This window comes from Centrocercus urophasianus, unplaced genomic scaffold (assembly GCF_019232065.1).
Source record: "Centrocercus urophasianus isolate 14NV4802_14NV808 unplaced genomic scaffold, USGS_Curo_1.0 seq_40, whole genome shotgun sequence".
Classification (NCBI taxonomy): domain Eukaryota; kingdom Metazoa; phylum Chordata; class Aves; order Galliformes; family Phasianidae; genus Centrocercus; species Centrocercus urophasianus.
In genome coordinates this window covers 1764341-1791516 of record NW_024884978.1, presented here as the reverse complement: position 1 = coordinate 1791516, position 27176 = coordinate 1764341, and the positions used below count along the sequence as shown (strand labels likewise).

Here is a 27176-nt window from a genome sequence, read left to right as displayed (position 1 = left end):
GAGTTCTCAATTCCTTGCCAGGCATGGGTGAAAACCAAATCAGATTAACACCAACAAGAGCAAGCCCAGCAAGGAGGGTGTGCGTGTCACAGCCCTAGCAAAGGGCTCCCAAAGCCACTATGGTGGCAAAGGGCCGACACGGAGGTGATACCTGGGCAGCAGTGAGCAGCCTGGCACTGCACTGTGTTTCTCTTTTCCTCCCTAGGAGGGGCTAAGGCTTGTGATGGAAGCATTGGGCTAGAAGAGCATCACTGGCCACCGCTCATTTTCAACTTGGATCGCGATATCCAGGAGCAGGAGCCTTTGGACGTGGCATCCAGGGAGTATCAGGCAGTGCTGCCTGCAATCAGCAGGGCTTATGCCCAGGCCCTGGAGGATATTGCAACAGACAACATCACGGTTGCAGACTACTCCAAGGACCCGGCAGCGGTGCCCTGCTGCAGCACACAGCACGAGGCCTGCCGGTGCCACACAGCCACATCTCACACAGCCTCGCTGCACCAGCGCACGGACAGAAGAGCAACACGGCTTTGTGTGTAAGCAAATCATTGCTCAAGCTGCTTCTCTTCCAATCCTGGTTTCTGTGAATGGGACTGCTGTTCATGCTGGCTGCAGGCTTGAGGTTGGCCCAGAGGGCAGGGATGGAGGCTGCAACTCCCCGTGCTCTACGTCTTGCACAGAGCCTTCCCTCAGCTGTGTGTGAGGGAGCAGAGGGTCCCGTTTGCTGCAGCTCTATGCAGAGCAGCACTGTCCCCTGGCTGGAGCAGTCACTGCAGCACCTGCTGGCTCTGGGCTTTTTGCAGGGCTACATGTCCCTGACATCTTGCTAGATGGGATGCTTGGTGTGTCCTGCAGCTGCTGTGCACTGCATAGCGGAGGCCAGAGATTGTCTTGGGAGAAGTATCTGAGTCCTGATATTTTGAAAGGCTTTGTGTAAACAGGTGTGCAATGCAGAACTGGAGGAACTGCTTCCTGTCAACCGTGTATATGCATCTTCCAGGGAGCTCAGAGAGAGGGTCCCAAGGTGTCCAGGCAGCCCAGTGCTGCAGGCAGACTCAGCTCCTACCAACCCCGATGCGATGCTGCAGGGCTGGGCGAGGCTCTTGTGGGACATTTGTGGGCACATGCAAAAGCCTGAGGAGCTGCAGAGGCAAAACTGAAGTTGCAACTGAAACACAGAAACCACCAGGATTTCCCAGCAACTGAGTGAGGGTTTTCTGAAACACATTTGGACTCCAAATTACGCACCCAGGTCTTTCTTTGGACAAGCCGTAAGTGGCTTGTCTCAAGCAAAGCAAGGTGTTACACCAGCCACTGGGAGTTGTAATTACGGGCAGCACTGCTGAAATTAGAGGGGCTGCCCAACCGTTTGCAATTAGCACTGGCCCACAGCCTCCCACAGCAGCACAGTGTGGCTTTGGCTGGGCTGGGCTGGGTCCGGATGGTGCCGGAGCCACCAACCTCTCAGCAGAGCCCCAAACCCACTTGCTAAAGCTTAATCAAGACTGACATCTTTAGGGCCCCACAAAGAACAGCAGGAGCACGGGCAGCGAGCTGCCAGGGACGGACTGTGACTTTATTCTGTCTTTAGCTGTAGCAAATCGCATCTTTTCTTGTGTCACTGCAAAAATACTTTGCTTGGGTAAAATAGTATGTACTGTACAAAGACATAAGTTTAATATATCTTCTTATAAGTACATTTATACACATAAAACAGCATAAATTAGAAACGGGTAAAACAGGTATATAAAATCCTGGTTACATACAGATCTGATTAAATTAGCATTTACAATGTGGTTCTAACATATGGTTTGTTAAATATAGCAACGTGCATACAGTACATGGACACCCCACCCAGACAAGGATTAAAAACAAGGGGTGAGCAGGACCAGCTATTCACTCACACGTACTTTGGCTAAAAGCAGTGGCCCACCTTGGATTTTTTTAGTCTTCTTGAAGACTCACGAAGCTGTTCTTCGAGATTCCTGGCTGCTCCAAAGCACTTCCCAGCAGCTGTCCTGCACACGGATGTTTGCTTCCATCATGACCTCTTCGCTTTGCCCGACTGACCTCCACGGCACAAGATTATCTACCAAAATCAAAACAGAACAGCCTTACTTTTCCCAGCAACAGGGTGTGTTTCAAGTTGGTTTTACGTACATGGGAGGAGAAGGGGAGGGATGTCCTGCAGTGTTTTACTTTCCACTCAAAGGCAGATTTGTTAGAGGTTTATTTATTTACTCCCCCCCCCCCCCTCCCCAAATTTAAAGCCTTGGGAACTGGAACCAGCTGCCTTGGTGCTGTGTCCTTCCTGGGGTGGGCATGGCACTGAGTGCAGCCCTGCTTGCAGGACTGGGGTCACTCTGGGTGAGCTGGGTTTGCCCCACCAGCTCCCCTAGAAGTTCAGCTTTGGCACAGTAGGAGAATGGAACACAGTGTGCATCGCTGGGGACTGCAGATGGAACTCAGATTGAATTATAGAATTAGAGGATGATTGACTCGTTAAGATCGAAAAGGAGCACTAAGATCCCCAAGCCCAACCTGCTCCCACCGTGCCCACTGACCACATCCCTCAGTGCCACATCTGCACTGTTCTAGAACCCCTGCAGGGATGGGGACTCCCCCACCTCCCTGGGCAGCTGTGCCAACGTCTGACTACGCTTTCAGATAAGAAGTTGTTCCTAATATCCAACCTGAACAAGGCAAGGCAAAACCAATCCTAGGTATCGCCAAAACCATTTAGTCATAAAGCAGCCAGAGAGAGGAAAGTGGGAGCAGCAAAGACTCTGAAACACTTCACATGAGCTACTGATGTATGAACACATGCCACATGCACCATCTGGCTTCATTCTTACTGAATCCTATGGAGTTTCTTATGTGGAACCTCACAGCCCTACCCTGTGGTGCCTGCTGAGGCTGAGCAGCCAGCTGCGAACACACACCAACGTTTCTGACACTGCTAGAAGCTTCAGTGACACCAATGAACCTGCAGAGAGGTGGCAACTGCTTGGTGAGAATGGCAGGGACCATCCCAACTGCCTGCAGCCACAGCTGGGCTCGTTCTTCCCACGACGCCGTCCAATTGCTCAGTTCAGGGTGCAGTGCTGCTTCCTTGAGCCCATCTGAGGCACAGCATCTTCTCTTCACCTTCTCCTTCAGCCTGCTGTCCATCTCAATAATGCCAGAGTACCTTCTGCAGAAGATCACAGTTACTCCAGAGCTCCTAGGAGACCTGAGAGCATTTAATCCAGCCCATCAGTGTAAGCAAGACACATAATTGAACTTGCTTAACCTCTTGCTACAGGATACTTCAGCAGGGCTGGCATCATCAACAGCAATAGCCACATTCATTCTTATTGAGGTGTTTTTACAAGCCCTCCTTGTGCTTCTCTCTTCTCTGACCTGTCCCTCCTTCCATTTAATGAAGAAGCAGTTTTCTACCATCAGCCACAGATTGTGCATTAGACCGAAGCTGCATTTCCTTGTTATTAACAGCTGAGCCTCTGAAGTCTTGCTCACCAGAACTTGAGGTCAGGGGAAGGCAAACCATTTCAAAATGGAGAGGATCCGCTGGGTCTCAGCATTGCTGTTCCTCCTCAGAAGTACGTCTGAGTTCAAAGCCGTGCTCGTGGGCTGTGGGTAAATATTCCATTTTGTCACAAGTTTTGAGGTTTTTAAATGTCTTTTTGTTGCACATTGGAAAACAAACAAAACCCTTCCCATGTTTCCGCAAAACAGAACGCTGTCAAAACATTTTTGTTGGATAAGGTCAGTTTTCTTCTCCCTCCTTCTCTGCACAGAAGTGACCGATCCCTGAAACCCCTCTTGGCCGAGTCACCAAACTGCTCAGCGCTGAGAAAACAGCGAAGCTGAGTGAAATTCAGAACATCAAAACATCCCAACCAAGTTTCCCTATGCAGCACACAGCGGGAGCCAGCGCCAGCGAGCAGAGCAGATGCAAAACACATCACCGTCAGCAATGGAGGGCAAAGCTGAAGTCCTGACTGTACACACTTTATCTGGAAGCTCCAATTGCTAAGCTGCCGTATCAGGGAGCGTTTCTGAAAAGCTCCTTCCCTCTCACACCGCCTCCTCCCTAACGTTACACATGTTAAGTTGCTCCGTCAGGTTAATTACAGCACAGGATTTTGACAGATCAAAGTCCATTTAATAAAAACCCCTGCCTGTACAGCAGGGGTTTGGGGCCGGTTTTTACAGCGCAGTCCCAGCAGGCAGGCTCATTCAGGAGCAGCGTGGTTCCTGCTTGCTGGCATTTGCATGGCCCCAAACCACATGCTCAAAGAGCAGGTTCGTCAGAAGGAAGCAAAGGATTTCTCTCTGGCTGTGCTGCTCCTCAGACATTCCTTGCAGCTGCTCTGCGGCCCAAAGGCTTTGACCAGATGGGAGACACTGAAATGTCCTCCTTAGGGGATGGAGAGGGAGAAATAGAAACTCTCGTGCTCTGTCTCCAACAAGCTGTGGCACAGGTAAAGAGAATCAGCCTGAGATTTATGTGACTTGAAGAGCTGCGTTTAGGCTGAGTTTCAAAGGGAGGCACGAATTAGTCATCTTTTATATAAATAACTCTTTGCATCACTTAATTTGAAAGTGCCTTACAGAGGAGGTCAGCCCCAGCATATGGAACAAATCCTGGGATCCCAATGAAATTTTTACTTCCTCCTTCTTCAGGCAAATCTCCAACAGCAGGATATGTGAAAGTGGAGTAAGGAATTCCAAAGTCTGCCAAGTCTACAGCTTGAAATCCATTACAATATTCTGCTGTATTAATGCATTACTATCATGAAGATGCTGCTGATTACAGCCAGATCACAGCAGTGTAAGCACTATCTGTCCAATTAGGGGTCAAGCATTTAACACAGTAAATGCTTATATAACAGGAAGAAGAGTGGGAGCGACACTGCCAGGCTTAAGTTAGATTTTATAAAGCCAGTATGTTCTTCCAACAGTAACTGAGAAAGTGCCACTTAAAAAAACAAAACAATGGCTTAAAAATCTGTTTTGCTTTGTTTCTTTTTCTGGAAATGAGATATTTCCAGAGGGCTGATGAGGTTCAGGTATGTTCCAGTTGTTTTCCATAAGCTAATACAACTGATTGAAAATCCAACAGGGAAAACTAAGTTTTTATTTCTAAATGATGGCATTGTTCAAATTAACGCTATTCCTGATAATACTAGAAATCTGAGCAAGGCACAAAGGTCAGGTCTGGATCTGAAATCCGTTCTGCATCTGAACTTCATTCTGCTCATTTGTTCAGGTCTCTCTCTACCTATGAGGCTGATCATCCTTGCCCCATCCCAGCTGCCATGTCGTAGGGGTGTGATGTTCCTGGCACTCTCCCTGTACCTGAATTAGTTATTCTAAGCTTCACAGCTAACTGGGACAAGGTCAGGGCAACAGAATTTCTTCTGTCAGAGGTTAATACTTTCTTCTTAGCATTGGGGTTGAATTGCTGTTTTAGGGGTCCTGAATGCTCACAGGAGGAAACTCATTCTCATCGTCGAGACACACTGGTCCAGTTGCAAACTCATGCTCTGGGATAACCTCTCCTCGCAGGGCACCACCATCCTCCGAATAACCTGCAAAAGTGGAAATGCAAAGCACTGCTGATAAATGGGTGCTATGAGGCTGGAAACAAACAGCTGCAACGCTGTTATCATTGCTTTAACACATCCTGATTTCTCTGGCATTTGGCAGAGCACTTGGGGGCAGCAGAAGGGAAAGGTATCACAATCAACACTACCTATCAGGAGTGGACTGCAGCTGCCTGGCAATGGGTCCAGGCAAGCAGAGCAGAAAATAACTGACCCATTCCCAATAGAATGAACTGGGTGAGCTGCAGAAGGCCCTGCTGCCCCAGTGCGCCTTGCACATGGACTGTTTATGGTTAGAGTGAACATCTGATTGTTCAGAGACTTCCCACTTTGCTACAGGGGCTGTCTTGCTTTCTTTGCTCCAAGAAAGGGAGGGTGTGGTGCTTACCTGGCATGGTCGAAGTTGAAGGCACTGTACTTTGTCTGGCTACAGTTGCTGCATAAGATTGAGGTAATGGAGGCTGAAGGTCATTTTCTTTGTTCTCCTCCATTTTTCCTGAGCTGAGCAGACTGATTGTACAGGAGCAAAAGAGGGAAGAAGAGTTAGTTCTGATCCCATTCATTCCTCCCCCAGCACTAGCTGAGACACACATTTGCACTCGAGTCTCCTTGAGGCACATCACCCAACTGAAGAGCTGGAAGGTGCCCAGGCTAATGCCAAGTAGGGACTGGAACTAGATGGTCTGTAAAGGTGCCTTCTATCCCAAACCATCCTACAGTTCTATGATTTGTAACACTGCATCGAAACTTTGACTGCAGCCCTAACAGCGCTGCAGAAGAGGAGATCATTGTGCTCTCCAAATGAAGCAGGGGGATGCAGAAGATAGGGAAAGCAGTACTTCAGCTAGAGGACAATGCTGGCATGAGAATAGAAGGGAACAGATTGACCACAAAAGCTTTAGGTTACAAAGGCAAACAGTGTTTCTAATCATGGAGGGGGCTCTAAAGGGCTTCCAACAGGAGTGGACTAGATGGGAAAAGCAGCGCTGGCTAGTTTCGGACGGAGCCTGAGCAGAGATATAGTATGATGTAATGTAACTCATGACCCAAGGGCCCTTTTCAGTCCTCTGATGCTAAAAGAGGAACCCACATACAACGCAGGGCTGCCAGCTCCGGACAGCCACAGCACAATGGGAGCACGGGAGGGGGGTCAGCAGTGTCTGAAGGAGTCGGGAGGCCGGCAGCCGGAGCACGCTGGACAGCGCAGCTTTGAAGCGCTTTTGTTTTGCGGCTTTTAAAAATCTGTTGGCATTTTCCTGGCTGCCAGCCACGTCCTGGCTTCCAGCGCATGTTACATCGCACCCCACCCCAAAGGCTTCACATCTGGAGCCAAGCAGCCCAGATGCGGGGTTACGTGCTTAATCAAATTGGCATACAAACGGAACGGCAGCACGGAAGGCTCTGCTGAGGCGCTGCGTGCCTGCAGGCGTGTGTGTGAGGTTTTGTTGACGGAAGCTCCCAGAGCTGCTCCACACGATCGCAGCCCCACAATTGGCTCTGAGAACCCGCCGATGCCTGGGAGAGGTGCTGTGCTCTCTGCCACCCTCGGGTCTGATGGAGGCATCTCCTCAAGCCCACCTCTGCCATCTAGGCTACGTCCCGCAGCTGCCTGAGATGTGCCTGCTTTCTTCTGCACGTTGCCCCATGTCCCTGCCACTGACGCAGTCTTCACAGATGTCTGCTAGATCAAGCAGCTAAAATCACAACTCAGTTCCAATGTTCTTGCTCCTACAATTCCATTTTGTGCTTGCAGGTAAAATTTCCCCTTCTTAGTTTTTAAGGATCAGCATTTATCTCAAATGTGTAGGGAACATCAATGCGCTGGAGGGGCATTTACCTGTGTTTCTGAATTAGGACACACTCTCCTCCATCTTGTGGGTCCAAGTTGTAGATATAGAGATGTCCATCAGATGTAGTCACCAGCAGTCGGGGCAGCTTCTGAATCCTAAGGAGAAAAGCATCACGAGTTCAAACACAACAGCTGCATGCACACACTGGCAGCAAATATAGCCTGTGTGCTCTGCAGGGTGCAAGGTGACAGGCACAGCAGTGGACGTAAGCATCCATAGCTGTGTCTGCCTGAAGGCTGGTGTGGCAGTGGGACACAGATGTCAGTACGTACGTGGAGAGGGCACAGATGTTCCTTTGTCCAGAGATGTTGAGGCGGACAGTGGCAAAGGCTCGATCTTGGTTCATCATGCCCGACACCTGGGCAGGGAGGTAGTTGGTGGCAGCCTGGAACATTTTTCCCATGTACCCACTCCAGGTTGGTGGCTCTTCTGGCCGGCTGAGGGGAGACAAACAGGGCTGTACAGGCAGATGTCCAAAATGGACACTCCTGGAGCAGGTTAGCTCAGGTTACTCCCTCACCTGTCAGTGAGATGCTCCAGTTTAAAGATGTGCACTGTCTCTGTGTTACTCGAAGCACACAGGAACTGGGAATCCATGCTGAACACCAGAGAGCTGATATTCACATACCTAGGGCCAAGCACAGACCATTCACTACTTGGCACCCCACTGCATGGGAACTGCAAGGTATTGCTCACAGAGGACAGTGAGAGAGAAGACCCAGCCCACCCCTGCCATCAAGACTTGGGCTCTGTGCAAGTGGCTTAGCTGTTTCAAAACACCTCCTTTGAGAAGAATTAGGATGATAGCTCTGAAGACTTCATTATTTCAAGTAAGAAACAAAAAATGGACAGAGAAGATGGACTGAATCCACCTCTGTTCTCTGTGATTGCTCTGTTCTGTGACACACTGAATGGAATTGCTAAGCTTGCTGGAGGCAGCTGGGTGCAGCTCGGCTGTCTGGCACAATGACATTTCTATCTGATATGCTCACTCTTGTTTTCTTTCTGCAAAAGATGCCAAAGCTGCCAGGATCTGACGGTGCTCTGTCCCTGTGTTTACATTTCTGCTCCAGGAGCCCTCTGTGTACTTGTCACTGATAGAAGCATGAACTGACCTTTTCATCCCTCGACGGAATTCATAGAGCTTTTGCCCACCAGGAATGGAAAATACACGAATGACTGTGCCCTGCAAAAAATGCAGATGGAAAGATCACACAGGAGCAGGGCAAAGAGCACAAGACCTGACACACCAAGGAAACTCAGAATGTGTAGAGGCTCTGTTTGTCAGCCTTGGGTCAATATGGGCACAATATGCTGTCCTCCTATAAGTCAGTTACCTGAGTGCCCCTTCCTGGGAAGCTGTGTTTAAAAAGGGGCTGCCCCAACATCCCCCTGTCCCTCCATTCCATGCTCCAAGGCTGGCTGTGTTCCTCTGCCAGCCACGGGCTGGCAGTGGCAAGGAGGTTGCTCCCAGCAGTGCTCACTCACTTTTTCAGAAGCACTCGCCAGCTTCGACCCGGTGGAGTTGAAGGTTAGGGCAGCCAGAGGCCCATCGTGGGCAGCAATCGTGCAGGCTGTTTTCTGTAGGACAGAGGGTGATGTGAGAGTAAAGTGACACACTGCTTCTCAAACTGCGTAAGCACAGGGCGTTCTTGCCTCATGCCCTAGGCAGAACTGCCCATGTGTATTCAAAGGACTGTGCTGCACTTCTGGTATCCCTCCAACAGTCCCTGCCCTGCCTCGAGCTCACTCTCCACCTGCTACAGGCACTGTGCTTATCAAAAACTCCTCCTGGACACAGATGTCCTCAGCTCCTTGCCCCTCAAGCAGGCTGCAGGCTCGCAGCCGTGCCTCCAAAGCCTGGCATTTCTTTGTGCCTTGGCTCTACACACTCTGGCTGTACAGCAGATACTGTTGTGGCCCCACTGCCTGTGGGGAGCCCTGGCTCCTGCTAACATTTCCCCACAGCAGCAGTGTGTTTTCCCCATATGTGCTCTGCTCTCCTCTGCTGTAGATCTCCAGCTCCTGCTGCATGTACAGAGCAGCAGCCTTATGTAATCCAAAACACTGGCATAAACCGCAGATAAGCACAACCCTGCTCCTAACCAGGGGCAAATTTCCTGAGGAGGATGTGAGCACCTTGTCCTCCACATGGCTTGGAGTTCAGCATCCCTTGCAGCCTGTGGCACGGCAAAGCAGCTGCCCACATCCTACGCCTGGAGCAGCTCCAAGCTCTATGAGCCACCCAGCTCACATCACTCCTTCTGGGCGTGAGGCTGAAGCTCGCTGAGCCCTGTCTGTGCCAACCTCAAGCATGGGTCACTATCCAGTACTGGGAAATGGATGTTCTGATCTCAAAGAGGCTGTCTGCTTTGTGCGACGTCCAGGCAAAGGGGATAGGGAATGTGCCTGCCCCAGGCAAATATTCCTTGCAGCGCAGCAGAGTGCATTTATTCATCCTTCCCCAAGGCCCTGTTGGCTCTGCTGTGGTTCTGTTTGTTTTCAGTCCCTGCCGGTATCCAAATGGGCGAGCTTCACACTTACCAAAGTATTTCCGTCGTAAAGTGCGATCTCTCCGCTGGTTGCGCTGCCGGGATAAGCCAAGTAGGAGTTGGCGTGGTTGATCGAGAGAGCGCACAGACCTGGCAGGGCAAGAAGGACACAGCTGAGGTTGTTTGCTGGTGGAGCAAAGAAAGCAGAAACGTGGCCATGGACACCGCAGGGGTTCGGGTGCTGTCACATTTTGGGATGGTGTCCGGTACCGGGTGCGCGCCAGCTGGATGCTGGCAACGCCTCAGCCGTGGGGACACCTGCTGGTACGGGACAGTATGGCTCCTGCACCCCGCCACGGCCTCCCCAAATCCTGACCTGAGAGAGCCCCTGTCCTGCTGAAGCTCTTCCCTTCTTCTCCTTAATCACCTCCTTTGAGAAGGCAAGAATGTAGGGACCAAAGGACCGTTGGTCTCAGGGCTAACAGGGCTCCTGTCCCGGCATATCTGACAACTGCAGATGTAAGGAGGGCTAAGAGCACAGCTGGAGCTCTGAGCTGCAGCCATGGGGCCGGGCAATGCCACTTCCTTCCCTGAGAGGAAAAGGGAAGCAGAGAGAGATAAAGCAAATGCCACAGTTGTGCAGGGAGGTTCTGGAAGATGAGGAACTTGAGCTGAGCTGAATTTTACCCACACGAGGATTTCTTCCCTTTAATAAGCATCTGTTTTTACGCCAACATGAGAATAAAGTCTCCCAAACATCCCCTTTCAAGTGAGCAGGAATTGCAGGAAACAACAGGGATGGATGAGTGTGTGTGTAGGGCTGTCCATCCGCCTGTCCCCCCGGTGACCCAGGAACGGAGCACCTCTTCCTGCCTCTCATTTCTGCTGCTGGCTGAGGATCATCGCAATGGATCATGTCACACATAGCAATGGATCTCACTTGCTTCCTGCCCCGTGTCTGCGTGCTCCCAGTCATCCCAGCACTCAGCCGGGGGCTCAGCACGACCCCAGCTTCCTGGCTGCCACCCAGGGGTCCCACGTCCCCCACGTGGGGAGGAAGCTGCAGGGTTAAAGGCTGCAGGGCTGTGCTCCTCACTGCCCAAACAGGACACACGCACACAGGCACAAATGCGCACGGACACGCGCACGGACATTGCAAGCTGTCATGTCAGGACACTGCTCTGGCCCCGGCCCAGCAGTAGGGAAGAATCAGCTGAAGATCTTGTTTTAGGTCATTGTTTATAACTAAACAAAGAGACCGCAGCACAGCCAGGAGCTTCAGGATGGGCCAGAGGCCCCTGAGGTCCACTCCCTATCAATGAGAAGCATTTACATCGTGCCAAGGACTGTGTGCGAGGCAGGGAAGTGGAGCAGAGCCAGCAGAGGTGATGGCACCCAAGAAAGGCAGGCTAGGGGAACACAGACAGCTCTGAGACTGCTGAAAAGAGCAATTGTGTGTCTGAGGAGGGTCTTCCTCAGCCCAGACAGCACCGGGGGTCGGTGTTACTCCTTCTAGTGAGGGCCTAGGGAAGGCTGCAGCTCAACAAAGCAAGCTGTGAGCCGGCCGGTGTGAGTCACCCTCTTCCTCTGCTATGCGCCTGTCTGGGAGAAGCAAATGGGAAACCAGGCCAGGGGAAAACACAGATGTGAGTGTACTGAGCTGACCTCAGGGACGTACAAAGAACACAGAGCACAAGCCATACGGCAGCCTTTGAAAATGCTCTTCTGGTCCTGGCACCTGGCAGCCTAGCAAGGGTCAGTGGGCATGGCTCAGTACAGCATCTCTGTAGCTGCCACATCACAGGGGGTTTCCTCTGGTAGCGTGGAGAAACACCTACAGCATGGGAGAAACTTGGTTTTGCTGCCAGGGCAGCAAGTCCAGTGGGGTCTCGGAGTTCAAGGGAATCACCTCAAGTATTTTCTAAAGCTGCAGTTGTTTCCTCAGATCAGCCCTCACAGTGTCTACATGTCTGCATGTGTCTGCATGTCTACAAGCACAACAACCCCAGTGCATATCCTGCCTGTGACACGAGTCACCGCACAGCCTCCCTGGGGCTCTCCTGCCCTCCCTGGAGCAGTTTGGTCTGGGACTCCCAGAGGACAAGAGCCACCAGTGCTCTCCTGAACAGCAAGCATGATGATGGTGACAGACAGCCCCACTCTGCAGAGCCGTGCTTCCCAGGGGCTTTGCTTCATGCACGAGCAATCAGCCTGGCTCATGTGCTTGCCTGGAGCTGAAAGCTCACGACTAAGCAGTGTGGTTTCCTCTCAGGAGAGAAATTCACTCCTTATTTGAGCATGCATGAAAAACAACAGACTCGCCCACCCCGGGCATTTTCCTCTCCTGCATGGAGGAGGCTGGCCAGACATTACCGAGCGGCAGCCCGCGGCGCGTGCGATCATCCTGGAAAGGCTGCGCACATCGCCCCGCAGGAAGCATCGCTTCTCCTGGCATGTGTGTGCGAGGGGAGCCCGAGGTCACTGCACTTCCCTCAGCCGTGTGACAGCAGCATGGGCTGCTCGACCTGCAGTCCCTCCTGTGCGGCCCAAGCTGAAGGAAATCGATGGGCTGGGAGCTGAGTCCTGCACAGCGCCAGGCAGCGATCCTGCAGTGATCCCCATGGGTGTGCAGCAAATCCCCAGATCCCTGCTCCGAAAAGGAGCAGTAGGCTGGGCCTGCATTGGCCTCCTGGACACGCTGTCTTTGGGGTCAGGCTTGGGAGCCAAGCAGATGCCGGGGGACAAAGGGAGCACACGTGTCACAGCACTTGTCACTCAGCTCATTTCAATGACAGCTGCTGTGGTGAAAGGGTTTTAGAAAATTAAGCCTGCATGAAGTCCTACGATCCGCAGCAGCCTAGTCCTGTCCCAGTGACTGCTGATTGCTGCTGCTTTTAAACCGTGACCTGATCAGAACAGCTCCAGGCCCAGAATATCCCCTTCCTGCATGCTGCTGCTGGGCTTTCTCAGGAAGGTTTTAAACTTTAATTATATTTGCAGTATTTAGTATGTTTAATCTACGCGAGGAAGCCATCTGTTAAGACCTGAATTAGGTCAGGGGAGAAGCCAGAACAGCATCCCTTGAAAGCCCAGAAGCCAGGCATGAGCACATCAATAACTTCACAACCAACCGCCCTTGGAAGGCTGCTGCAGTCTGCGACCGGGATGTCACAGCTCCATCCGGCAGCGCTGCCGCGGGCGCTCGGCCAGGCTTCCCTGCTCACTGCTAAAAACTCCTCCTCCCCATCAGCAGGATTCACCCCACACTGCAGGGAAAATCTGTTGCGCAGCCACCTGCCCTGCCCTGCGGGTTTCTCCTGCGTGTGGAACAATACCAGGTGGCAGCCCAAGCTCGGGGAACTCCTTGGCAGGGCTGGCTCAGAGGCATGGTGGAATCAGCGCTGTGCCTGGCTGTGTTTTCTGTCCCAGGTGCTCTATGCAACACTACTCGCTCTGGGAGCTGCTCTGAGCAGCTAATTGATCACAGGAGCCTGGCGGAGCAGCGTGCCTGTGGTGTGCAGCAGGTCTGCAGGGAGCGCCAAGGTGTGCCTGCCTCCACAGCTGACTCACGCTGGCAGCAGGGAAGCAGGGCCCCTTTGTCCTGAGGGAAAGCACTGTGGGACTCTGACACAGGGCACGCTGAAGGGAGGGGTTGGGAGCCCCACAAGGAGTACATGCAGTTGCCCTGTATGTGGAGGGGAGTTTGAAGTCCTGGCCTGCCTTACAGCTTTGGTCTTGTAACAGGGAACAAAGCTGTGCTCCAGCAAGCCGTGAGCTGCATGGGTATCCCTTCCAGGATGGGAAGGGACTGAACTTAACTCGAACCGTGCTGCTGTCTTCGGAGCATTTACTCAGGACAGAGCAGGGTTTCTTCTCTCATCAGCCTGACTGACTGCCTCCATACATTTCTGATTCCCCAGTGCTGAATTAATCATGCTGCTAAGAATATACACACCACAGGCTGGTTTGAATTCTAAAACAAATACTGTGGCTATGGAAAGCTCCTGCAGAGCTCACCTCTCCCTTACACACAGATTCCTTTGCTTACCTGTTGTATTTGGGGGTGTATCCAGGATAGTCTTCAAGAGCTTCATGTCCTTTATGTTATGGATGTAAATTGACTCCTCCAGGCAAACAACCAGCCTCTGCAAGGACACAGGTACAGAGCCTCACCAGCACTGCTCCCATACTTGGCACACTCAAATATTGCTGCTGGAAAAACTCAGCAGGGATTTTGCTGTAATGCTGCAGAAAAATGACCTCTTCTGCTTCTACATCCCCTCCCACTGGACACCCTTTGATTTTGGATGGCTCTGCTTCTGAGAATTGACTGCATCTGGTTTTGCCTTAGAAAGCACATAAAACATGGTAACAACACCTCTGTTACTCTACAAACTGATCTTCCACATCCCTAGCCCTAAGAACACAAAGACAGACCTTGGTTATACCCTTGCCATGGGTCTTGGTTAGCATCTATTTCTACCCTAACTTCTCTTTGCAGTTCTTTTTACAGCAAACTACTGTGATCATAAAGACCAGGGAACAGAGAGGCTGCTAGTCCTGCTTGTTAGCCTGCCTGCAGATGGGATTTCCTGCCCTTGCCCTGACTTTTTCCCAAATTGGAAGCAAGCAATTACGTGGTGGGCCTCCCACTACTGCTAAAGCTAATGTGTCAGCATAAGCAGGCAAGACTGTGCTTCATGTGCCCAAAGTTGTGAGGCAGAATTGCTTAAAACTGGGCTAGGAACAGTTTGTTCAGGGATAGTCACAGAGGTTGGTGCTTCACACCTAGTGTTTGCACCATCTTGGCAGACAGGCAGGGTATTTCCAAGCTTATATGCTTGCACCTCTTCTGTTGAACTCATCAGCAACAAACACCCACCCAGCAGGAGGCAGCTGTGGAGCGAGGAGCTGCCAAACCGCAGGCAGGAAAGGCAGAAAGGAAAAAGGAAGCCTAATGTTGTCACTTTAGCACTGGGCCATCATTTCTGTGATTGCTTTGCTCTGTGTCTCAGCATGGTCCAGATCTCTATGAGTTTCTGCAGAGGCATTTTACATAGAGGCTTTTTGGGGACCAGGCTTTGGATTTGACTGGAGGGCTGTGCTTTCTGACCCTGGGTATGCACAGCTCCACCTACATTAGTGCCATGTGTCCAGAAACTCTGAAAACATCCCAATAAAAGTGTGAGGCCAGACTGTGCCCAAGCTCCTATAGCTGAAGCACCCAAATCCATGTACAGGATGTACAGAGCCTCCACCTCCTTAGAAATGAGGCCACTTATTTAGTATCTAAATGTGGAGTTTAGTTACTAACTTGAAAACACCCACATTAGAAAATCTTCCTTGCTCCACCATTACTCTCAGATCAAACTCCTTCCCACTTCTATTCCTGCTAACCACAGCATCTGGGGCTGTGTCACAGCCATTTTGCATTTCCAGGAAGACTTTGCCTTTTCTACAGTAACAGCCATCAACTTGCTAGCAGGGACTGTCAGAGTCATATTTATACAGCTGATTTCAGCAAAGCCACCACGTACTTTCCCAGAACTGCAGAACGCACTGCTGTTGATGTACAGGTGAAGGGAAATACTCCAGATGATAGTAAAGCAGCAAGCCAGAGCTGTAGCAAGAGATGCTGGTGCTGATGGGGACAAAATCCAGGAAAGCACAAGAGGGGTGGTGGGAGGTGAAGAGGTAAAAGAAGCCTGGGTAAGCTCAGTGGGAGCTGGAGAGGGCTGGTTCTCTGCCTCCTGTGCAGCCCCAGCTGACATCAGTGCAAAACCTGCTGAGATGAGGAATGAGTTTTATCCTCACTGTGCAAAGAGCCTCGCAGAAGGTGCCTGGTGCTGCGACTGCTGCACAGCATTCAAGGCACTGCACCTCACGTTTCTCTTCAGATCTGAAGTCTGACACAAACCCAGTGGGGTGGCTGAGTTGTATGTCGAGGACTTCAGATGTGTTGGATGTGGATACAGTCAGAAAAAAACTATCCAATGTCTCAAAAAAAATCAGCAGGGTTTTAGCACAGTGACTGAGAATCCAGGGAGACTGCAGGGGAGATTCTGACTGGTCTCACAGTACAGCCTTACTCTCTGCTCTGAGACACACCGTGACCTAGGTTAATGTGTATGTGAGTTATAATGGAGCCTGAAACAAAGAATTCCAGTGGATCAGCAACATCCAAGGGGCTCTCTTGTTTGCACAAGGATTTTTCACAGACAGATCAAGTCAAAACACGCGCTGTTTGAGTTCGGTTCCTGTTTTATTCACTACCATTTTCCTGTGTTAACAGCGTATGTGAGATTTGGCCTTATATAGATTTTTAACATCATCTTCATGCAGTCACTGGAGCAGCACACAGGAAATATCCTCGACTTACTTTACTCACATACTTGTCTCCTAGAAATGCTAAGCAGAACCTCCCAGTTTCTTTTTATACATACACATCTATCTGCAATTCAAAGGAAGTTCTTATTTTGCTGGTTTCATCGTAAGCTTAAGTGAAAAAAATCCATTTAGGACAGATTTAATTGTAGTACAGGAACTTCTGGTCAAATACAGCCTTACTGGAAAGTCAACCCTGCATTTCCTTATGGGAGAACCTTACTGCAGGTCCCACTGTTGCTAAGTGAGGAGAAGCTGATTACATACAATTACCCAGACTGCTTATTTCTTCATCGTAAAATGTCTTTAGCTTCTTATGGCACATACTTTGAAAATAATTATGGATAAAAGAAAGATGATTTTAAATCTTCCAACAGGGCTCAGAGCTGCATAAGGCTACATCAGTTCAGAGGCTAACAGTCTAAATGCCTCCTTCCAAATGACCTGAACGTTTTCTACTCCTTTAAAAATAAAACAGTCCCTAGCAGTACTTGAGAAGCAGCCTTTTGCCTCCATCATGGGGTTCACATTACTCCTGGGTTTTGTTACAAACTCTGACGGTCTCATCTGCACAAAGATGGCCAAGGTGGTCCTGGATTCAGGATGTGGAATCCAGGGGAGGGACAAAGATGAAGAAAAGGTGTTTGTTTTGTTTTTTTTTTTTGCAGAACTGCACAGTGAGTAGGCCAGAAGGCAAACAACAACAAGCCTTTGTGTAACTGCTAAGAAAACAAGGACTCTGAAGTGGTTATGGCAGATGATACCCACAGCCACCCTCCTCCTTTCTCAAAGGTAACCAGGACTGAGGTGGAGCTGGTAGAAGAGAACATGGACCTATCCCTCCAAACCCTCTGCACAAACACAGTACAAACCCAGGCTGCTGCTACTCTGCTGAACAGCAGGGTGCCAGATGGACTCTGGTCTGTGTAGAGTCAGCACCAGTAAAAGAGCCAGAGTGGGACAACTCTGGCTAACCCATTTCCCCAGCTCCTTACCTGACGATTCAGCCGGATAGACAGGATGTTACTGGAATAGCTATAGTTGCAGATCTCTGTCCCTTTCTTGAAGTGGTAGACATTCATTTGCTGTGGCTTGGCATGACTGACCACAACCACAAGACTGCTGGAGAACAGACGCTCCACGATGTAAACATCTGGGATTTCATCTGGGCACAGAAGGAAAGCAAGACAGTCTTTAGCTTGGTTTATGGTTGGTTTGTTCGCAGTGACAAGTGAAGCTCAATTCGGGAAGAAATGGGGTTAGGCTCAGGGCTAAGAAGTTCAACATCAGCTTCTATTAAAAATTCCTCATAGCAGGCACAAAGCAGGAAGGGCTTAATGAACCCTCTCCTGAAGGCAGAATGCTGTCATGCCCTCCTGGGCAGAGCCCTCCAGCTGTAAGCAATCTTTGGGGTGGGATATAAAAAAGGAAGAGCTCATTCCTATGAAAGGAAATGAGAGCAGTTTGGTCAGGGACCTTTCTAGAGGCAATGAGTGAATGGCTAGGACTTACCAAGGTAAGGCATGGCTGTGTGTAACTCACTGTCCATTCTGCATGGTGTCTGATTTCTTCTAGCCTTCTTGGGACATGGGAATGCTGACACATTTACTCTTCCCATTGCTGAGGTGAACAGTGGTGTAGTATGTCTTGCAGTGACCGTGTTTGGGCTCTTACGTTGGAAAGGCACCATTACAATGACACTTTTGAACATTTACTTAAATAACTAGGAACTGTGATTGATAGTGGCTCAGGAGTTTTTCCACAGCTGCAGTTGGCTTTAAAGGCTGCCACGCACAGGGCATCAGCCAGAGCTGTTTCTGTCCTGGTAAGTGAGCAGCAGAAATAGATGCCATTGCTGCGAAACCATTAAGAAGAATCACTCCCTCAAAACAAACCAGATTGCAGTAACATAGCTAAAGCCTGTGCCAACACTCAGGGAGTGGAGACTTACTGCTTTCGTGGACCTGGTCCAGTTGCTCCACGGAACTTAAGGAGAAAAGCCTGTATCCAGTTGTGGTTCCAATTGCAAGGGAGCTGCAAAGATAAGACAAAAGCCCACTGGTTTAGATCCAGTAGTGCATTTACAACAAGGAGTCCCTGCAGATAAAAGGAATGGGTAATTTCATCATACAGCGGTCTGAGAAGGCACAGCGTCCTCTCAGCCAGCTACATACAACAAAGCCAAGCATCCTCTTTCCATCTGAGGATGCTGCAGCCCGCAAAGCATCCATGTGCCACAGTGTCACCCATGGGATTCTGTGGCTGCTGGGAGGACAGTCACCTCTCTGCCTGCAGACAGGGCCCACGGGACACACCTGCTGCATTACACAGGGGCTTTCTGAACCCAGAGTGGCTCTGCCTGTGCTGAGGGTTGCAGGCACGCAGCACAACCGTGCCAAGGGCTGGCTCTGCTCAGACACCAAGCATTAACATCCCGGCCTTCAGCGAGCAGCTGCACGGAATCCCCGTGCTGGCAGCTGCGGGCTCACGTCAGCAGCACTGCGCTGCTCTTTGTTTGGGCACGGGAGGCTGACAGCACCTCCACGGGACTGTCTGCAAACCTGACTGGAGCTTCCAGCCCAGCGGTGCTCGCTGTGCCACCGGGGACGGCTCTCAGCGCTGGGCTGCGGAGGGGCAGGCCGCAATTCAGAGCCGGGGGAAGCTCTGTTCTCTCTCCCTTCCCCCATTTCCCCCCCCCTCCCCCCGGGCCGATCTCGATCTCCCCTCCGCCCCGCTTACGTGCAGTCCTGGTTGTAAGAGAAGCAGCTGAGCGCCGCCGGCCCCCCCGGGGCTTCGGCTGCGGCCTCCATGGAGCGGGCGCGGCGGCTCGGCCCGCTCCGGCCCCCGCCGCGCCGCCGCCTCCCCCGCGCCGGCCCCGGTTCCGCGGTGCTGGCGGTTCGAGGCGGTGCCGCTTCCCATTGGTCCGCGGTCTTATCGAGGAACCGCCCTATCAGTTGATTGGCTTGGATTTAGACCTATCGCCTTTGGGAAGACGGGGAGGCTCCGCCCACAGGAGGAGAAGGGCCGGCTGCTATTGGCTGGCGGAGGGAACAGCCGTGCGTGACCACGCGGTGGTGTTATGGTTGCATCAGACGGGGCTCGGCCGCTGCCGGGGGGGCGCAGCTGGAGGAGCGGCGGCGCTGCCGTCCGGGCTGGGAGGGGAGCGGCTCTGAGCTCAAAAAGGGCGATTCAGGTCTCCCGAAATTTCTCACCGGGAGGGCGATGAGGCGCTGGCGCTGCTGCCCAGAGAAATGTGGGTGCTCCGTGCCTGGAGGGGTACTGGGCAGTGTGAGCTGCTGGAGGAACGCAGCCCAGGGCGGGCGTAGGAAGTGGGTGGGCTGTGAGACCCCTTCCAAGCCGGCCGTTCTGCGGTTAGATGGGGATGGTGCAGGGACGGCCGTGGCAGCGTGAGGTGCCTGGGAGACTCGCGTCGAGTGCTGGGAAGATCGGTCACTGGGGGGGCAGGGCAGGATCGCGGGATCGGCCTCCGGAGCTTTCCGGCTGAGCAAAGCCGAGGTTGACCTGACCTGGGCGGTAATCCTCCTCGTCCCGGAGGCTGCGCCCTGAGTGCTGCGATAAATAAGACAAAGGAGGTGCTGTGCTGGATGGACAAGGTGCCGAAGCATGCGAGGAGTAAGGAGAAAGAAAAAAAAAAAAAACACGCTTGTGGTTATGCTTGTTCTCATTGATTGCAGAATAAGACAGTGCTCCTTTCAGAGAGATTCTTTCTCCCCGCATTTCAGCCTCTGTAGATAAGTAGGGCTTTGAAGAGGCTTCTAGATCTTCTAAAAATCTGTGGTCTAAACTTACTGCGTTTGTGCAGATAACAGCCTTATTCATGGGACTGATGCTACCTTGTGAGGTCAAATCTACCCGTAAAAGTACAAAAAGAAAAAAAAAAAAAAAAAAGTAAAGCCAATCTCTAAATGACAAATGTTCCAGAAGTCAGTACAATGACATTAACAGCGCACAGAAACACAGGGGCAGAGCCTGCAAACCCCCTAATTAGATGAGTAATCCTCATGTGAGTGCTGAAGTCATTGGCCCTAGATCACTTTGGTGTACACCACAGGACTTTTGGAAAAAAAGATCTGCATGCAATACCATCCAAATGAGGCAGATTCCGTGTGGACACATACATCTGCCTAGATTAATCCCCCTTTGCATCACTGGGGCCTTTAAGTGTTCATAATATTCCCCTGTTTTGAAATTTAAGACCCGCAACTGTGAAGATGATTGATTTCAGGAAGAAGTATGAAAACAAACAGCTTTGAAACAGCATTAGCCTGTAGTGAGGCTGACAGCAGACCGTCCCTAGGCCATAGAGCATAAGAACTGCACTGCAAAGCCAGCAGGGGAATGATTTTCAATTTACAGTGTTTTGGGGAAAAAACATCTCCTATTCGTAGGGGCCTCGTGGGGAGCACTAATAAAAGCTAGAAACAAAAAACCTGTTTTTGAATGTGCTGAGACTGTCCCTGTGAGTTCAGCACAGTTTGATTTTGAAATAGTGAAATCAAAGTGAAAGCAGGGTTGGGGATTAGGAAGAAGTTAAACAGGGTGCTTTGTGCTTCAAAACCAGTTGGTGTGCAATTGCTGTAGTTGGATGTTTGCTGCTTGGGTAATCAGGCAAACTACCATGAGCTGGTTTTAAAATGAAGCTTAGATAAAGCAGAGCTACAGAAGCATCTGAGACTTGGGCAACACCATTAGTTTTGCAGCTTGACTGATGCAACCACATTGGTCAATCTTCCTTTCAGCTGGCTGCCTTCAATGGCTATTTAATCAACAGGGGAGAGAAACTGCTCTTGTCCTCTGCTGCAGTGCAAAAAAACCTCTGGTGGCCTTTGGATGTTCTTGAGCACTGCTGTGCCACAGCAGTGGTGGTGGCTGTGAGGAGCTGCTTCTCTGGCTGGAATAGTTTTTATGTGTTGGTAAAGCCAAATCTCCCAGGATCTCCAGGATATCCAACAGATTGGGGCACAGGGGCTGTAGGCACGGAATAGAAATTGAGGTGCTAACTGAGGAAGCTTTTCTGGGAAAGAGATGAAGTGTCTCCCATATCTCAAATGTGAAAAAAATAGCTCATCTCTGGCTTTTAAAGTACAGATTTAGAAGGAGGCTGCAGGTAGGGGCGAGAGGCTGAATTTCTTCTTGGGATCTGATGATATGTCACACCTGGGGAAGACAGTCAAGCAGAGACAGCAGTGTAATGCCAGGCACCAGCAGGACAGCCCTCACTCTGATGCATGCTTTGCTGGGAAGAATACATCAGGAGCTGGTTTTCCTTTCCTCATGGGCCTGAGATTGCAGTAGCTCTGTTTCATGTGCAGTAGTTTTTGATACTAACAATCTCAACTCATTATCTCTAAAACCAGTCCAGAGCGTGGCTAATGAATTCTGCTCGATTTTCAATGAAGGAAACTTTGTATGACAGATGTTGGTTTGCGTTCTGCAGCCCACATGTACGTATTTAAGCTTTAAAGATGAGATGCAGGTGAAGAAGCATGGAAACCAGCTTCCAGAAGAAGCTCCCAGCCAGGGCATCTGCACGCTGCATTTTGACACAAGGAGGGTTAGGTACCTTTGGTATTTTCTGGCTTTCCCCTGGCTTAGTATTTAAATTCCAGCCAAGCTCTCCTCTATCAGACAGATAAAAGCCAGCTACTGATGGTATACCTGGTCTTTGTGTGAAATCTGCTGCGCAAAAGAGATCTTGGCATGGGATCTTGCATTAGGTTATCAGCCTTACCCAGTGGTATCACGATCATCGATGCAAAGGAGGAAGAAGACATTGCAGTGCAGCCTTCAGAGGTGTAATCAGCATGAGCTGTGTAGCAGCAAAGCAGCAGCCTGAGCTGCTCTGCGATCTGCAGGCAATAAATGCTGCCATCTGGTGCCCCATGTCCAGCCACACACTTGTTGGTGCTGGGAACGTCAGCACACAGCAATCTGTGCATTTCTGTTAAATGGAGAGAACAGCATTTGCTTAATATTTGGATTATCTAACGATCTGCCTGCACCTCCATTAGCTTTTAGTATTTATTTAAGGAAAAGCCACTGACTTCACAGAATCAAGTAGTCCAGCTAGTAAGACCTTGCATATAGGAATACGGAAAGTATACCTTGCATTCTCCTGTTGCCTTGATGAATTAATGTCAGGACATCTATTGTTTTTTCTCTTCTTGATCGGTTCAAATCCTTTGATGTTGTGACATCAGATGTAAAAATGGGCAGTACAGAGAGAAGCAGCAGCAATGGGCAGCACATCTTTGTGACAGTAATCAAACAGAATGGATCTTCTGCAAATGTGGCTGGTCAGATTCTAACCTGGAGCTGGGGGCTGGGAAGGGGTCACCCAGTGGAAGCGTGGCTGCCAGGTGCATGCAGGATGTTTTGTTGCTGCAGTGCATCACATTGCTTTAGATTGAAGGGCTACAATTATAAAAACCAAGGAGGCTCTATCACATTGCTGGCACACACAGCGCATGCCAAGCAAGCCTTCACTGACATTTCAAAGCCCTATTGTTTTTAAAGTGGGTTCTGTCCATCTGGGAAACTTTTCTATTATCTTGTGGGGAGGGAGCAGCATGTAGGGCAGAGGAGGGAGGCACAAACTTACATCAGCAGTCACTCGGCTCTGTAGCTGGTTTGTTAGATGTCTGTCCAGGCATTGTTCAGATGTCAGTCCAGACCAAGAATAGTGGATGTGGCCGACAGCACGACGTGTTTGCTTTGCCACCTGCTTTCAGAGAAAAGCCCATAAGTAAAGGGCTGTTTGGAATCTTTTGGTGTGTATTTAGCTTGCAACAAAACAGTGCCTCAGACGATGCTCCAAGAGGGAGCTGCCCCAGACAGCTTATACATTAGAAGCAAGGGATCTGAGGATCCGTCCCAACAGAACTATTTGCATTTTGCTGCAAAACAAACAGGGGGTTACTGTTTGACGTGCATTCCTGGAAAAGAAGTCAACTGCAGCCACACACTATTTCACTGCTCTTTGATTCAGTGTGCGTCAGAGAGACCGTCCGAGTTGGGAATCACATTTGCCAGCTGCTTGAGCAGTTCATGATCTATTGAAGGTGCCCAGATGTTGTAGAAAGTTAACAATGCAAATGAAAGGAAGGTTGCATACAAACTGCTGCTCCTCTTTCCCATCTCCTCTCCTCTCCCCAGAGGACTGACCCTCACAAGCTCTTTTTTTTTTTTTTGCAGCGTTTCAGTCTGTTTTTTTTTTATCTCCCAGCTCTCATAAGACAGCACAGCACTCTGAGCAGGCTCTGTTTCCCCATCTTCAGTCACAGCTGAGGGTCCCTGAAGTCCTTCAGACACCTAGGCAAGGAGTTTCCATAAATGCTGTCAAGACATGCCTTTATGAGTTCATCTAGTAATTCTTGCCCCACTCTTGAGGTGCAGTTTAACTCCTCTCCTAGATGTAGCTCCATAGGTCAGGAAAGTGAAGTTCAAGTTGAACGTGGTTGAGTGGTAGATAGGACACAATAATCTGTGTTTGAATTTAATCGAGGTTTCACAGCTTTTTCAGTCTAATTGAACTCATCCTTCAATAAGCACTACGTGACACACCTCAGCTAATCAATCATGCCACCCCAGCTGCATTGCCTCCCTCATGCTGCTGAGCTGCTCAGCATTTACTCAGGAGGTAAAACGTTCCCAGCATTGCCTCTTGGGTGCTGGAAGCCTTCCAGCTGGAGCCACGCTGAGTGTGCTACAGGCTGTGCTGTAGCAGGCACGTCTTGCAGATGGAAACAGATTCCCTGACTGGCCTATCTTTAAGATCTGGGCACTTCAGGGCATTTTTTTTTTTCCTTGGCTCTTGCTTACTGTGTTTTGAGACTTACCAGTCATTTTCTTCTTCAAAGTAACATATGGAAATGATTTGAGAACTGCCGGAGCAAACTTGTTTTGCAATGGGGACCATTTCACACAGCTGTCTGCCCAGTTGATGTGTGGCAGGAGCAAAGAAGGGTTCCATGCACCATCCAGGGTCCAGGAGGTCTTTATCCCACAGCACAGAACACGACAGGGTTAGAGCAGGAAGCTCAGGTGGTAGCTGTCAGATGGCATGGATTTTGATCACAGTAATTCCTTGTTCTGTTCTTTTATGACCTAAATGATTTCTCTTTCATGTGGCAAAGTTACAGATGTTGATACCAGATCTACTTACTTATCCAGAGGCTCAGACTGCGTGGCAAACAGAGCACATTGCTGTGCACTGTGGTGGGCACCAATTTTCTCTCCTTGCGTACCAGTAAATTGAAGTGTCACACTGAGAGCTGTCAAGTTCATGTATACAGTCAACTCCAGAGTTTGGCCTTGGACGTAGAAGCCCCCTGTTAAGGGGGGGGGGGGGTTAATCTCCTGTTAAGCGGGATTAAGGTTTTTTTCTGCCATTTCTAATCTATGGGTCTTCCTATTAATCACACTGCATCATCTGAGTGGGAGATGATGTGCAGCAGCAATAGACAGTTACTGTCTATGCTCATTAAAACTTGAACTAAATTACCAGAAGATATATCCAAAGTACACAGCACAAACTCTACCTCTGACATTGCCAGGGTCCACAGTGAGCTCACAAGTTTTTCTTCTGCTGAGTTTGATTTCTGCTGGATGTGAGTTTCAGAGCTGTTGGGACTGATGCCTGTTACTCTCGATAGAAGAAACCTTCCTGTATCACCAAAGCTTTTTCATTCCCTGCACCAAGGTGGTGCACACAGCAGTCACTGGGACCAAGCGTTGTACATTGGGCTGTGCTTCTTTGGATCCTGTTTGACACATTTACATCACTTATGTGATTTAACATGTAGACCTGGGAGGTGGGTGACGTTAGCCTGCTCTAATCAGAGAGTTGTTTGATTCATTTGCTTTCAGTCCCAGTGTCTTGTCTGAGATGATGGTACCTCATGGGCAGAAATGACACTAAGTTGGGATGGTATCATTAGCGGAACTCCCTGCTGTTACAACTGCATTCCAGATACCCACAGGCCTTGTCAATTCTGCTGCCATGAAGAACCTATCAGGAACCTTTTTTCTTCTTCTATACATGCAGCAGGGATAGACTTCTTCTGTGCCCTTATTTCTCACTGTGGCTTATCTTCCCTTCCTCAACCTCCCTACTCACTGCCCCACTGTCAGACTGCAGTTCTTCATGGAGATATTTTTCCTTGCCTAGTGATCCAGTGACTCTTCAGCCACTTCACCTTCAAGCTGCTCTCATGCTCCTCTAGCTCTTCTCATAGCCTCTCCCTGTGCCATCCTGTTCCACCTGCAGTTTTCTTACCCAGCAGCCTTGGCCCAGCCTTCCTTCCCTTTAGCAGTTCTGTTGTGCTGCTCTGCTCTCATCTGCTTCCTTGGTGAATGCTGCAATGCTTTATGCTCACAGGATAATACTGAGTCAGTATCTCTGTGGGGTTTACAGGATTGCATGGTGGTAAAAAGTGTAGAAAGCCTTGCTTTTTTTCCTTCCCACTGACCATTCTCAGCTTCTATTACTGTTGAACACCATGTTGATAAACAGCACCATAAAAATTAAAGTCATAAATTTCGCCTTTGTAAGAACTTCTGGGAAGCTTTGTTAAAAAGCAAACAAATTATCTCTAGGGATAGTTCAGATGCTTCTCACAGACAAATTTATTGGTCTTTTATGAGACCAGGAATATGTAATCCTACATGACTTAACGCAGAATGGAGGTAAACAAAATGCCTAAGAATGACGATGTGCCGTTCTCACTCCATCAGTGAAGGAAGTGTGATGACCTTGAAGAGGGGTGCTGGTTTTAATCATGAAAATGGTGCAGCTGACTCCTTCATTATGAAGATGAAGCAGAAGTGGCTAACCACATGAACTGAAGAGCAGAGGAGTGGTCTTACAGCTCCAGGTCCTCCAAGGTACCGGGTAGCCAACTCCTCTAAATTTGCAGGGCCCTCAGTATCTTTGTATATTCCGGGCCATGGATTCCTACACATCCACAGTGTCTGTCCTTTTAACTCTTGGCTTGGGAGAGCATGTAAAATAATAGTAACTGCTGCTTGAAGCCAGACGTAGGTTTGACATAACTACTGAATCCTGTCAATGCCAACCAAGGACGAACTTGGCCTGTGGCACTTGCCTTTGCTATTTCCTTCGAAAAAGAACAAACTTCAGGCAGTGTTTCTTGGTTTAAAAATGACAGTAATCAGACTCCTAAAATCCAGTAAGTCCTATCTGCAGCTTTCTGCAAGTCTGTGCAGTGGCACAGGATGATTCACAGCCCTGCCTGGGGAGTCGTCTCCCCTCATCCATTCTCAGACTCCGACGGTGTTTACCAGTCTAGGAAAATGAGTGTCCCACCAGGAGGACATGTGATGGTCACCATCACTGAAGTCACTGCTGTGCCAACCCGTGGTTCTTGCTGTTGGGGTTTGAGCCAGGACTGACTTCTGGATTTGTCTACAAACTAGATCATACAATGCTGCGTTAGGACAACGTCTCTTACAGGATAGGAGATGAAACTGAATCAGAAAAACGATTCAATGGAATTCTTATTAAATGCAATGAGACACAATGAGTGCAGCTCTGTGAAATCACAGGCTCACCTTCCCCCTGTGCCCCATGGCTTGCTGGCTCTGTCACTCTCTCAGCAGTCTGGGCAGCTCTTCTCTGTTCTTCAGCAGCCACAGCCTCAAACAGTTGTTTCACGAGAAACTCTAATGCATGAAATAGTGGGAACTGAAAGCTGTGGGAACAGTGCTGATGGTAATGCAAGTTATTTACTGAGGAACGTTCATTATTTAATTAGACAGTTAATGCTAGGGTTTCACTGCAATTCAACCCAGACTAA

The 27176-nt window shown here is 49.8% G+C and overlaps 2 protein-coding genes across 8 annotated transcripts in view; one reads left to right on the top strand and one right to left on the bottom strand.

Moving 5' to 3' along the window:
- ARSG (arylsulfatase G) overlaps positions 1–1803 on the top strand; it is a 39712-nt gene extending 37909 nt beyond the window's left edge. For all 7 annotated transcript variants that reach the window (XM_042833050.1, XM_042833051.1, XM_042833052.1 and 4 more), the window contains one exon: positions 206–1803. In XM_042833050.1, the coding sequence (XP_042688984.1) occupies positions 206–540 (335 nt within the window). In that variant the 3' untranslated portion in view covers positions 541–1803. The remainder of the gene's footprint in view (positions 1–205) is intronic.
- Positions 1556–19161, bottom strand: WIPI1 (WD repeat domain, phosphoinositide interacting 1). The gene is made up of 13 exons (XM_042833057.1): positions 19078–19161; positions 18290–18372; positions 17334–17503; positions 14003–14099; positions 10007–10104; positions 8951–9043; positions 8578–8648; positions 7983–8090; positions 7735–7899; positions 7450–7557; positions 6001–6122; positions 5497–5597; positions 1556–2089 (listed from the first exon to the last, which is right to left on the bottom strand). The coding sequence occupies exons 1-13, from the start codon at positions 19146–19148 to the stop codon at positions 2042–2044; spliced, it is 1335 nt and encodes a 444-aa protein (XP_042688991.1). The 5' UTR covers positions 19149–19161; the 3' UTR covers positions 1556–2041.
- Between the last annotated feature and the right edge of the window lie 8015 nt (positions 19162–27176).

What these genes read in the sequence shown, in the direction of transcription:
- WIPI1 (XM_042833057.1), bottom strand. Translation starts at nt 19,148, where the DNA reads ATGGAGGCCGCAGCCGAAGCCCCGGGGGGGCCGGCGGCGCTCAGCTGC. An exon ending in TTTACGACGGAAATACTTTG is followed by an intron (nt 9,044 to 10,006) that starts GTAAGTGTGAAG and finishes TCTGTCCTACAG; the next exon opens with AAAACAGCCTGCACGATTGC. An exon ending in ATGAGAATGAGTTTCCTCCT is followed by an intron (nt 2,090 to 5,496) that starts GTGAGCATTCAG and finishes TGATTTTGGTAG; the next exon opens with ATAATCTTGTGCCGTGGAGG.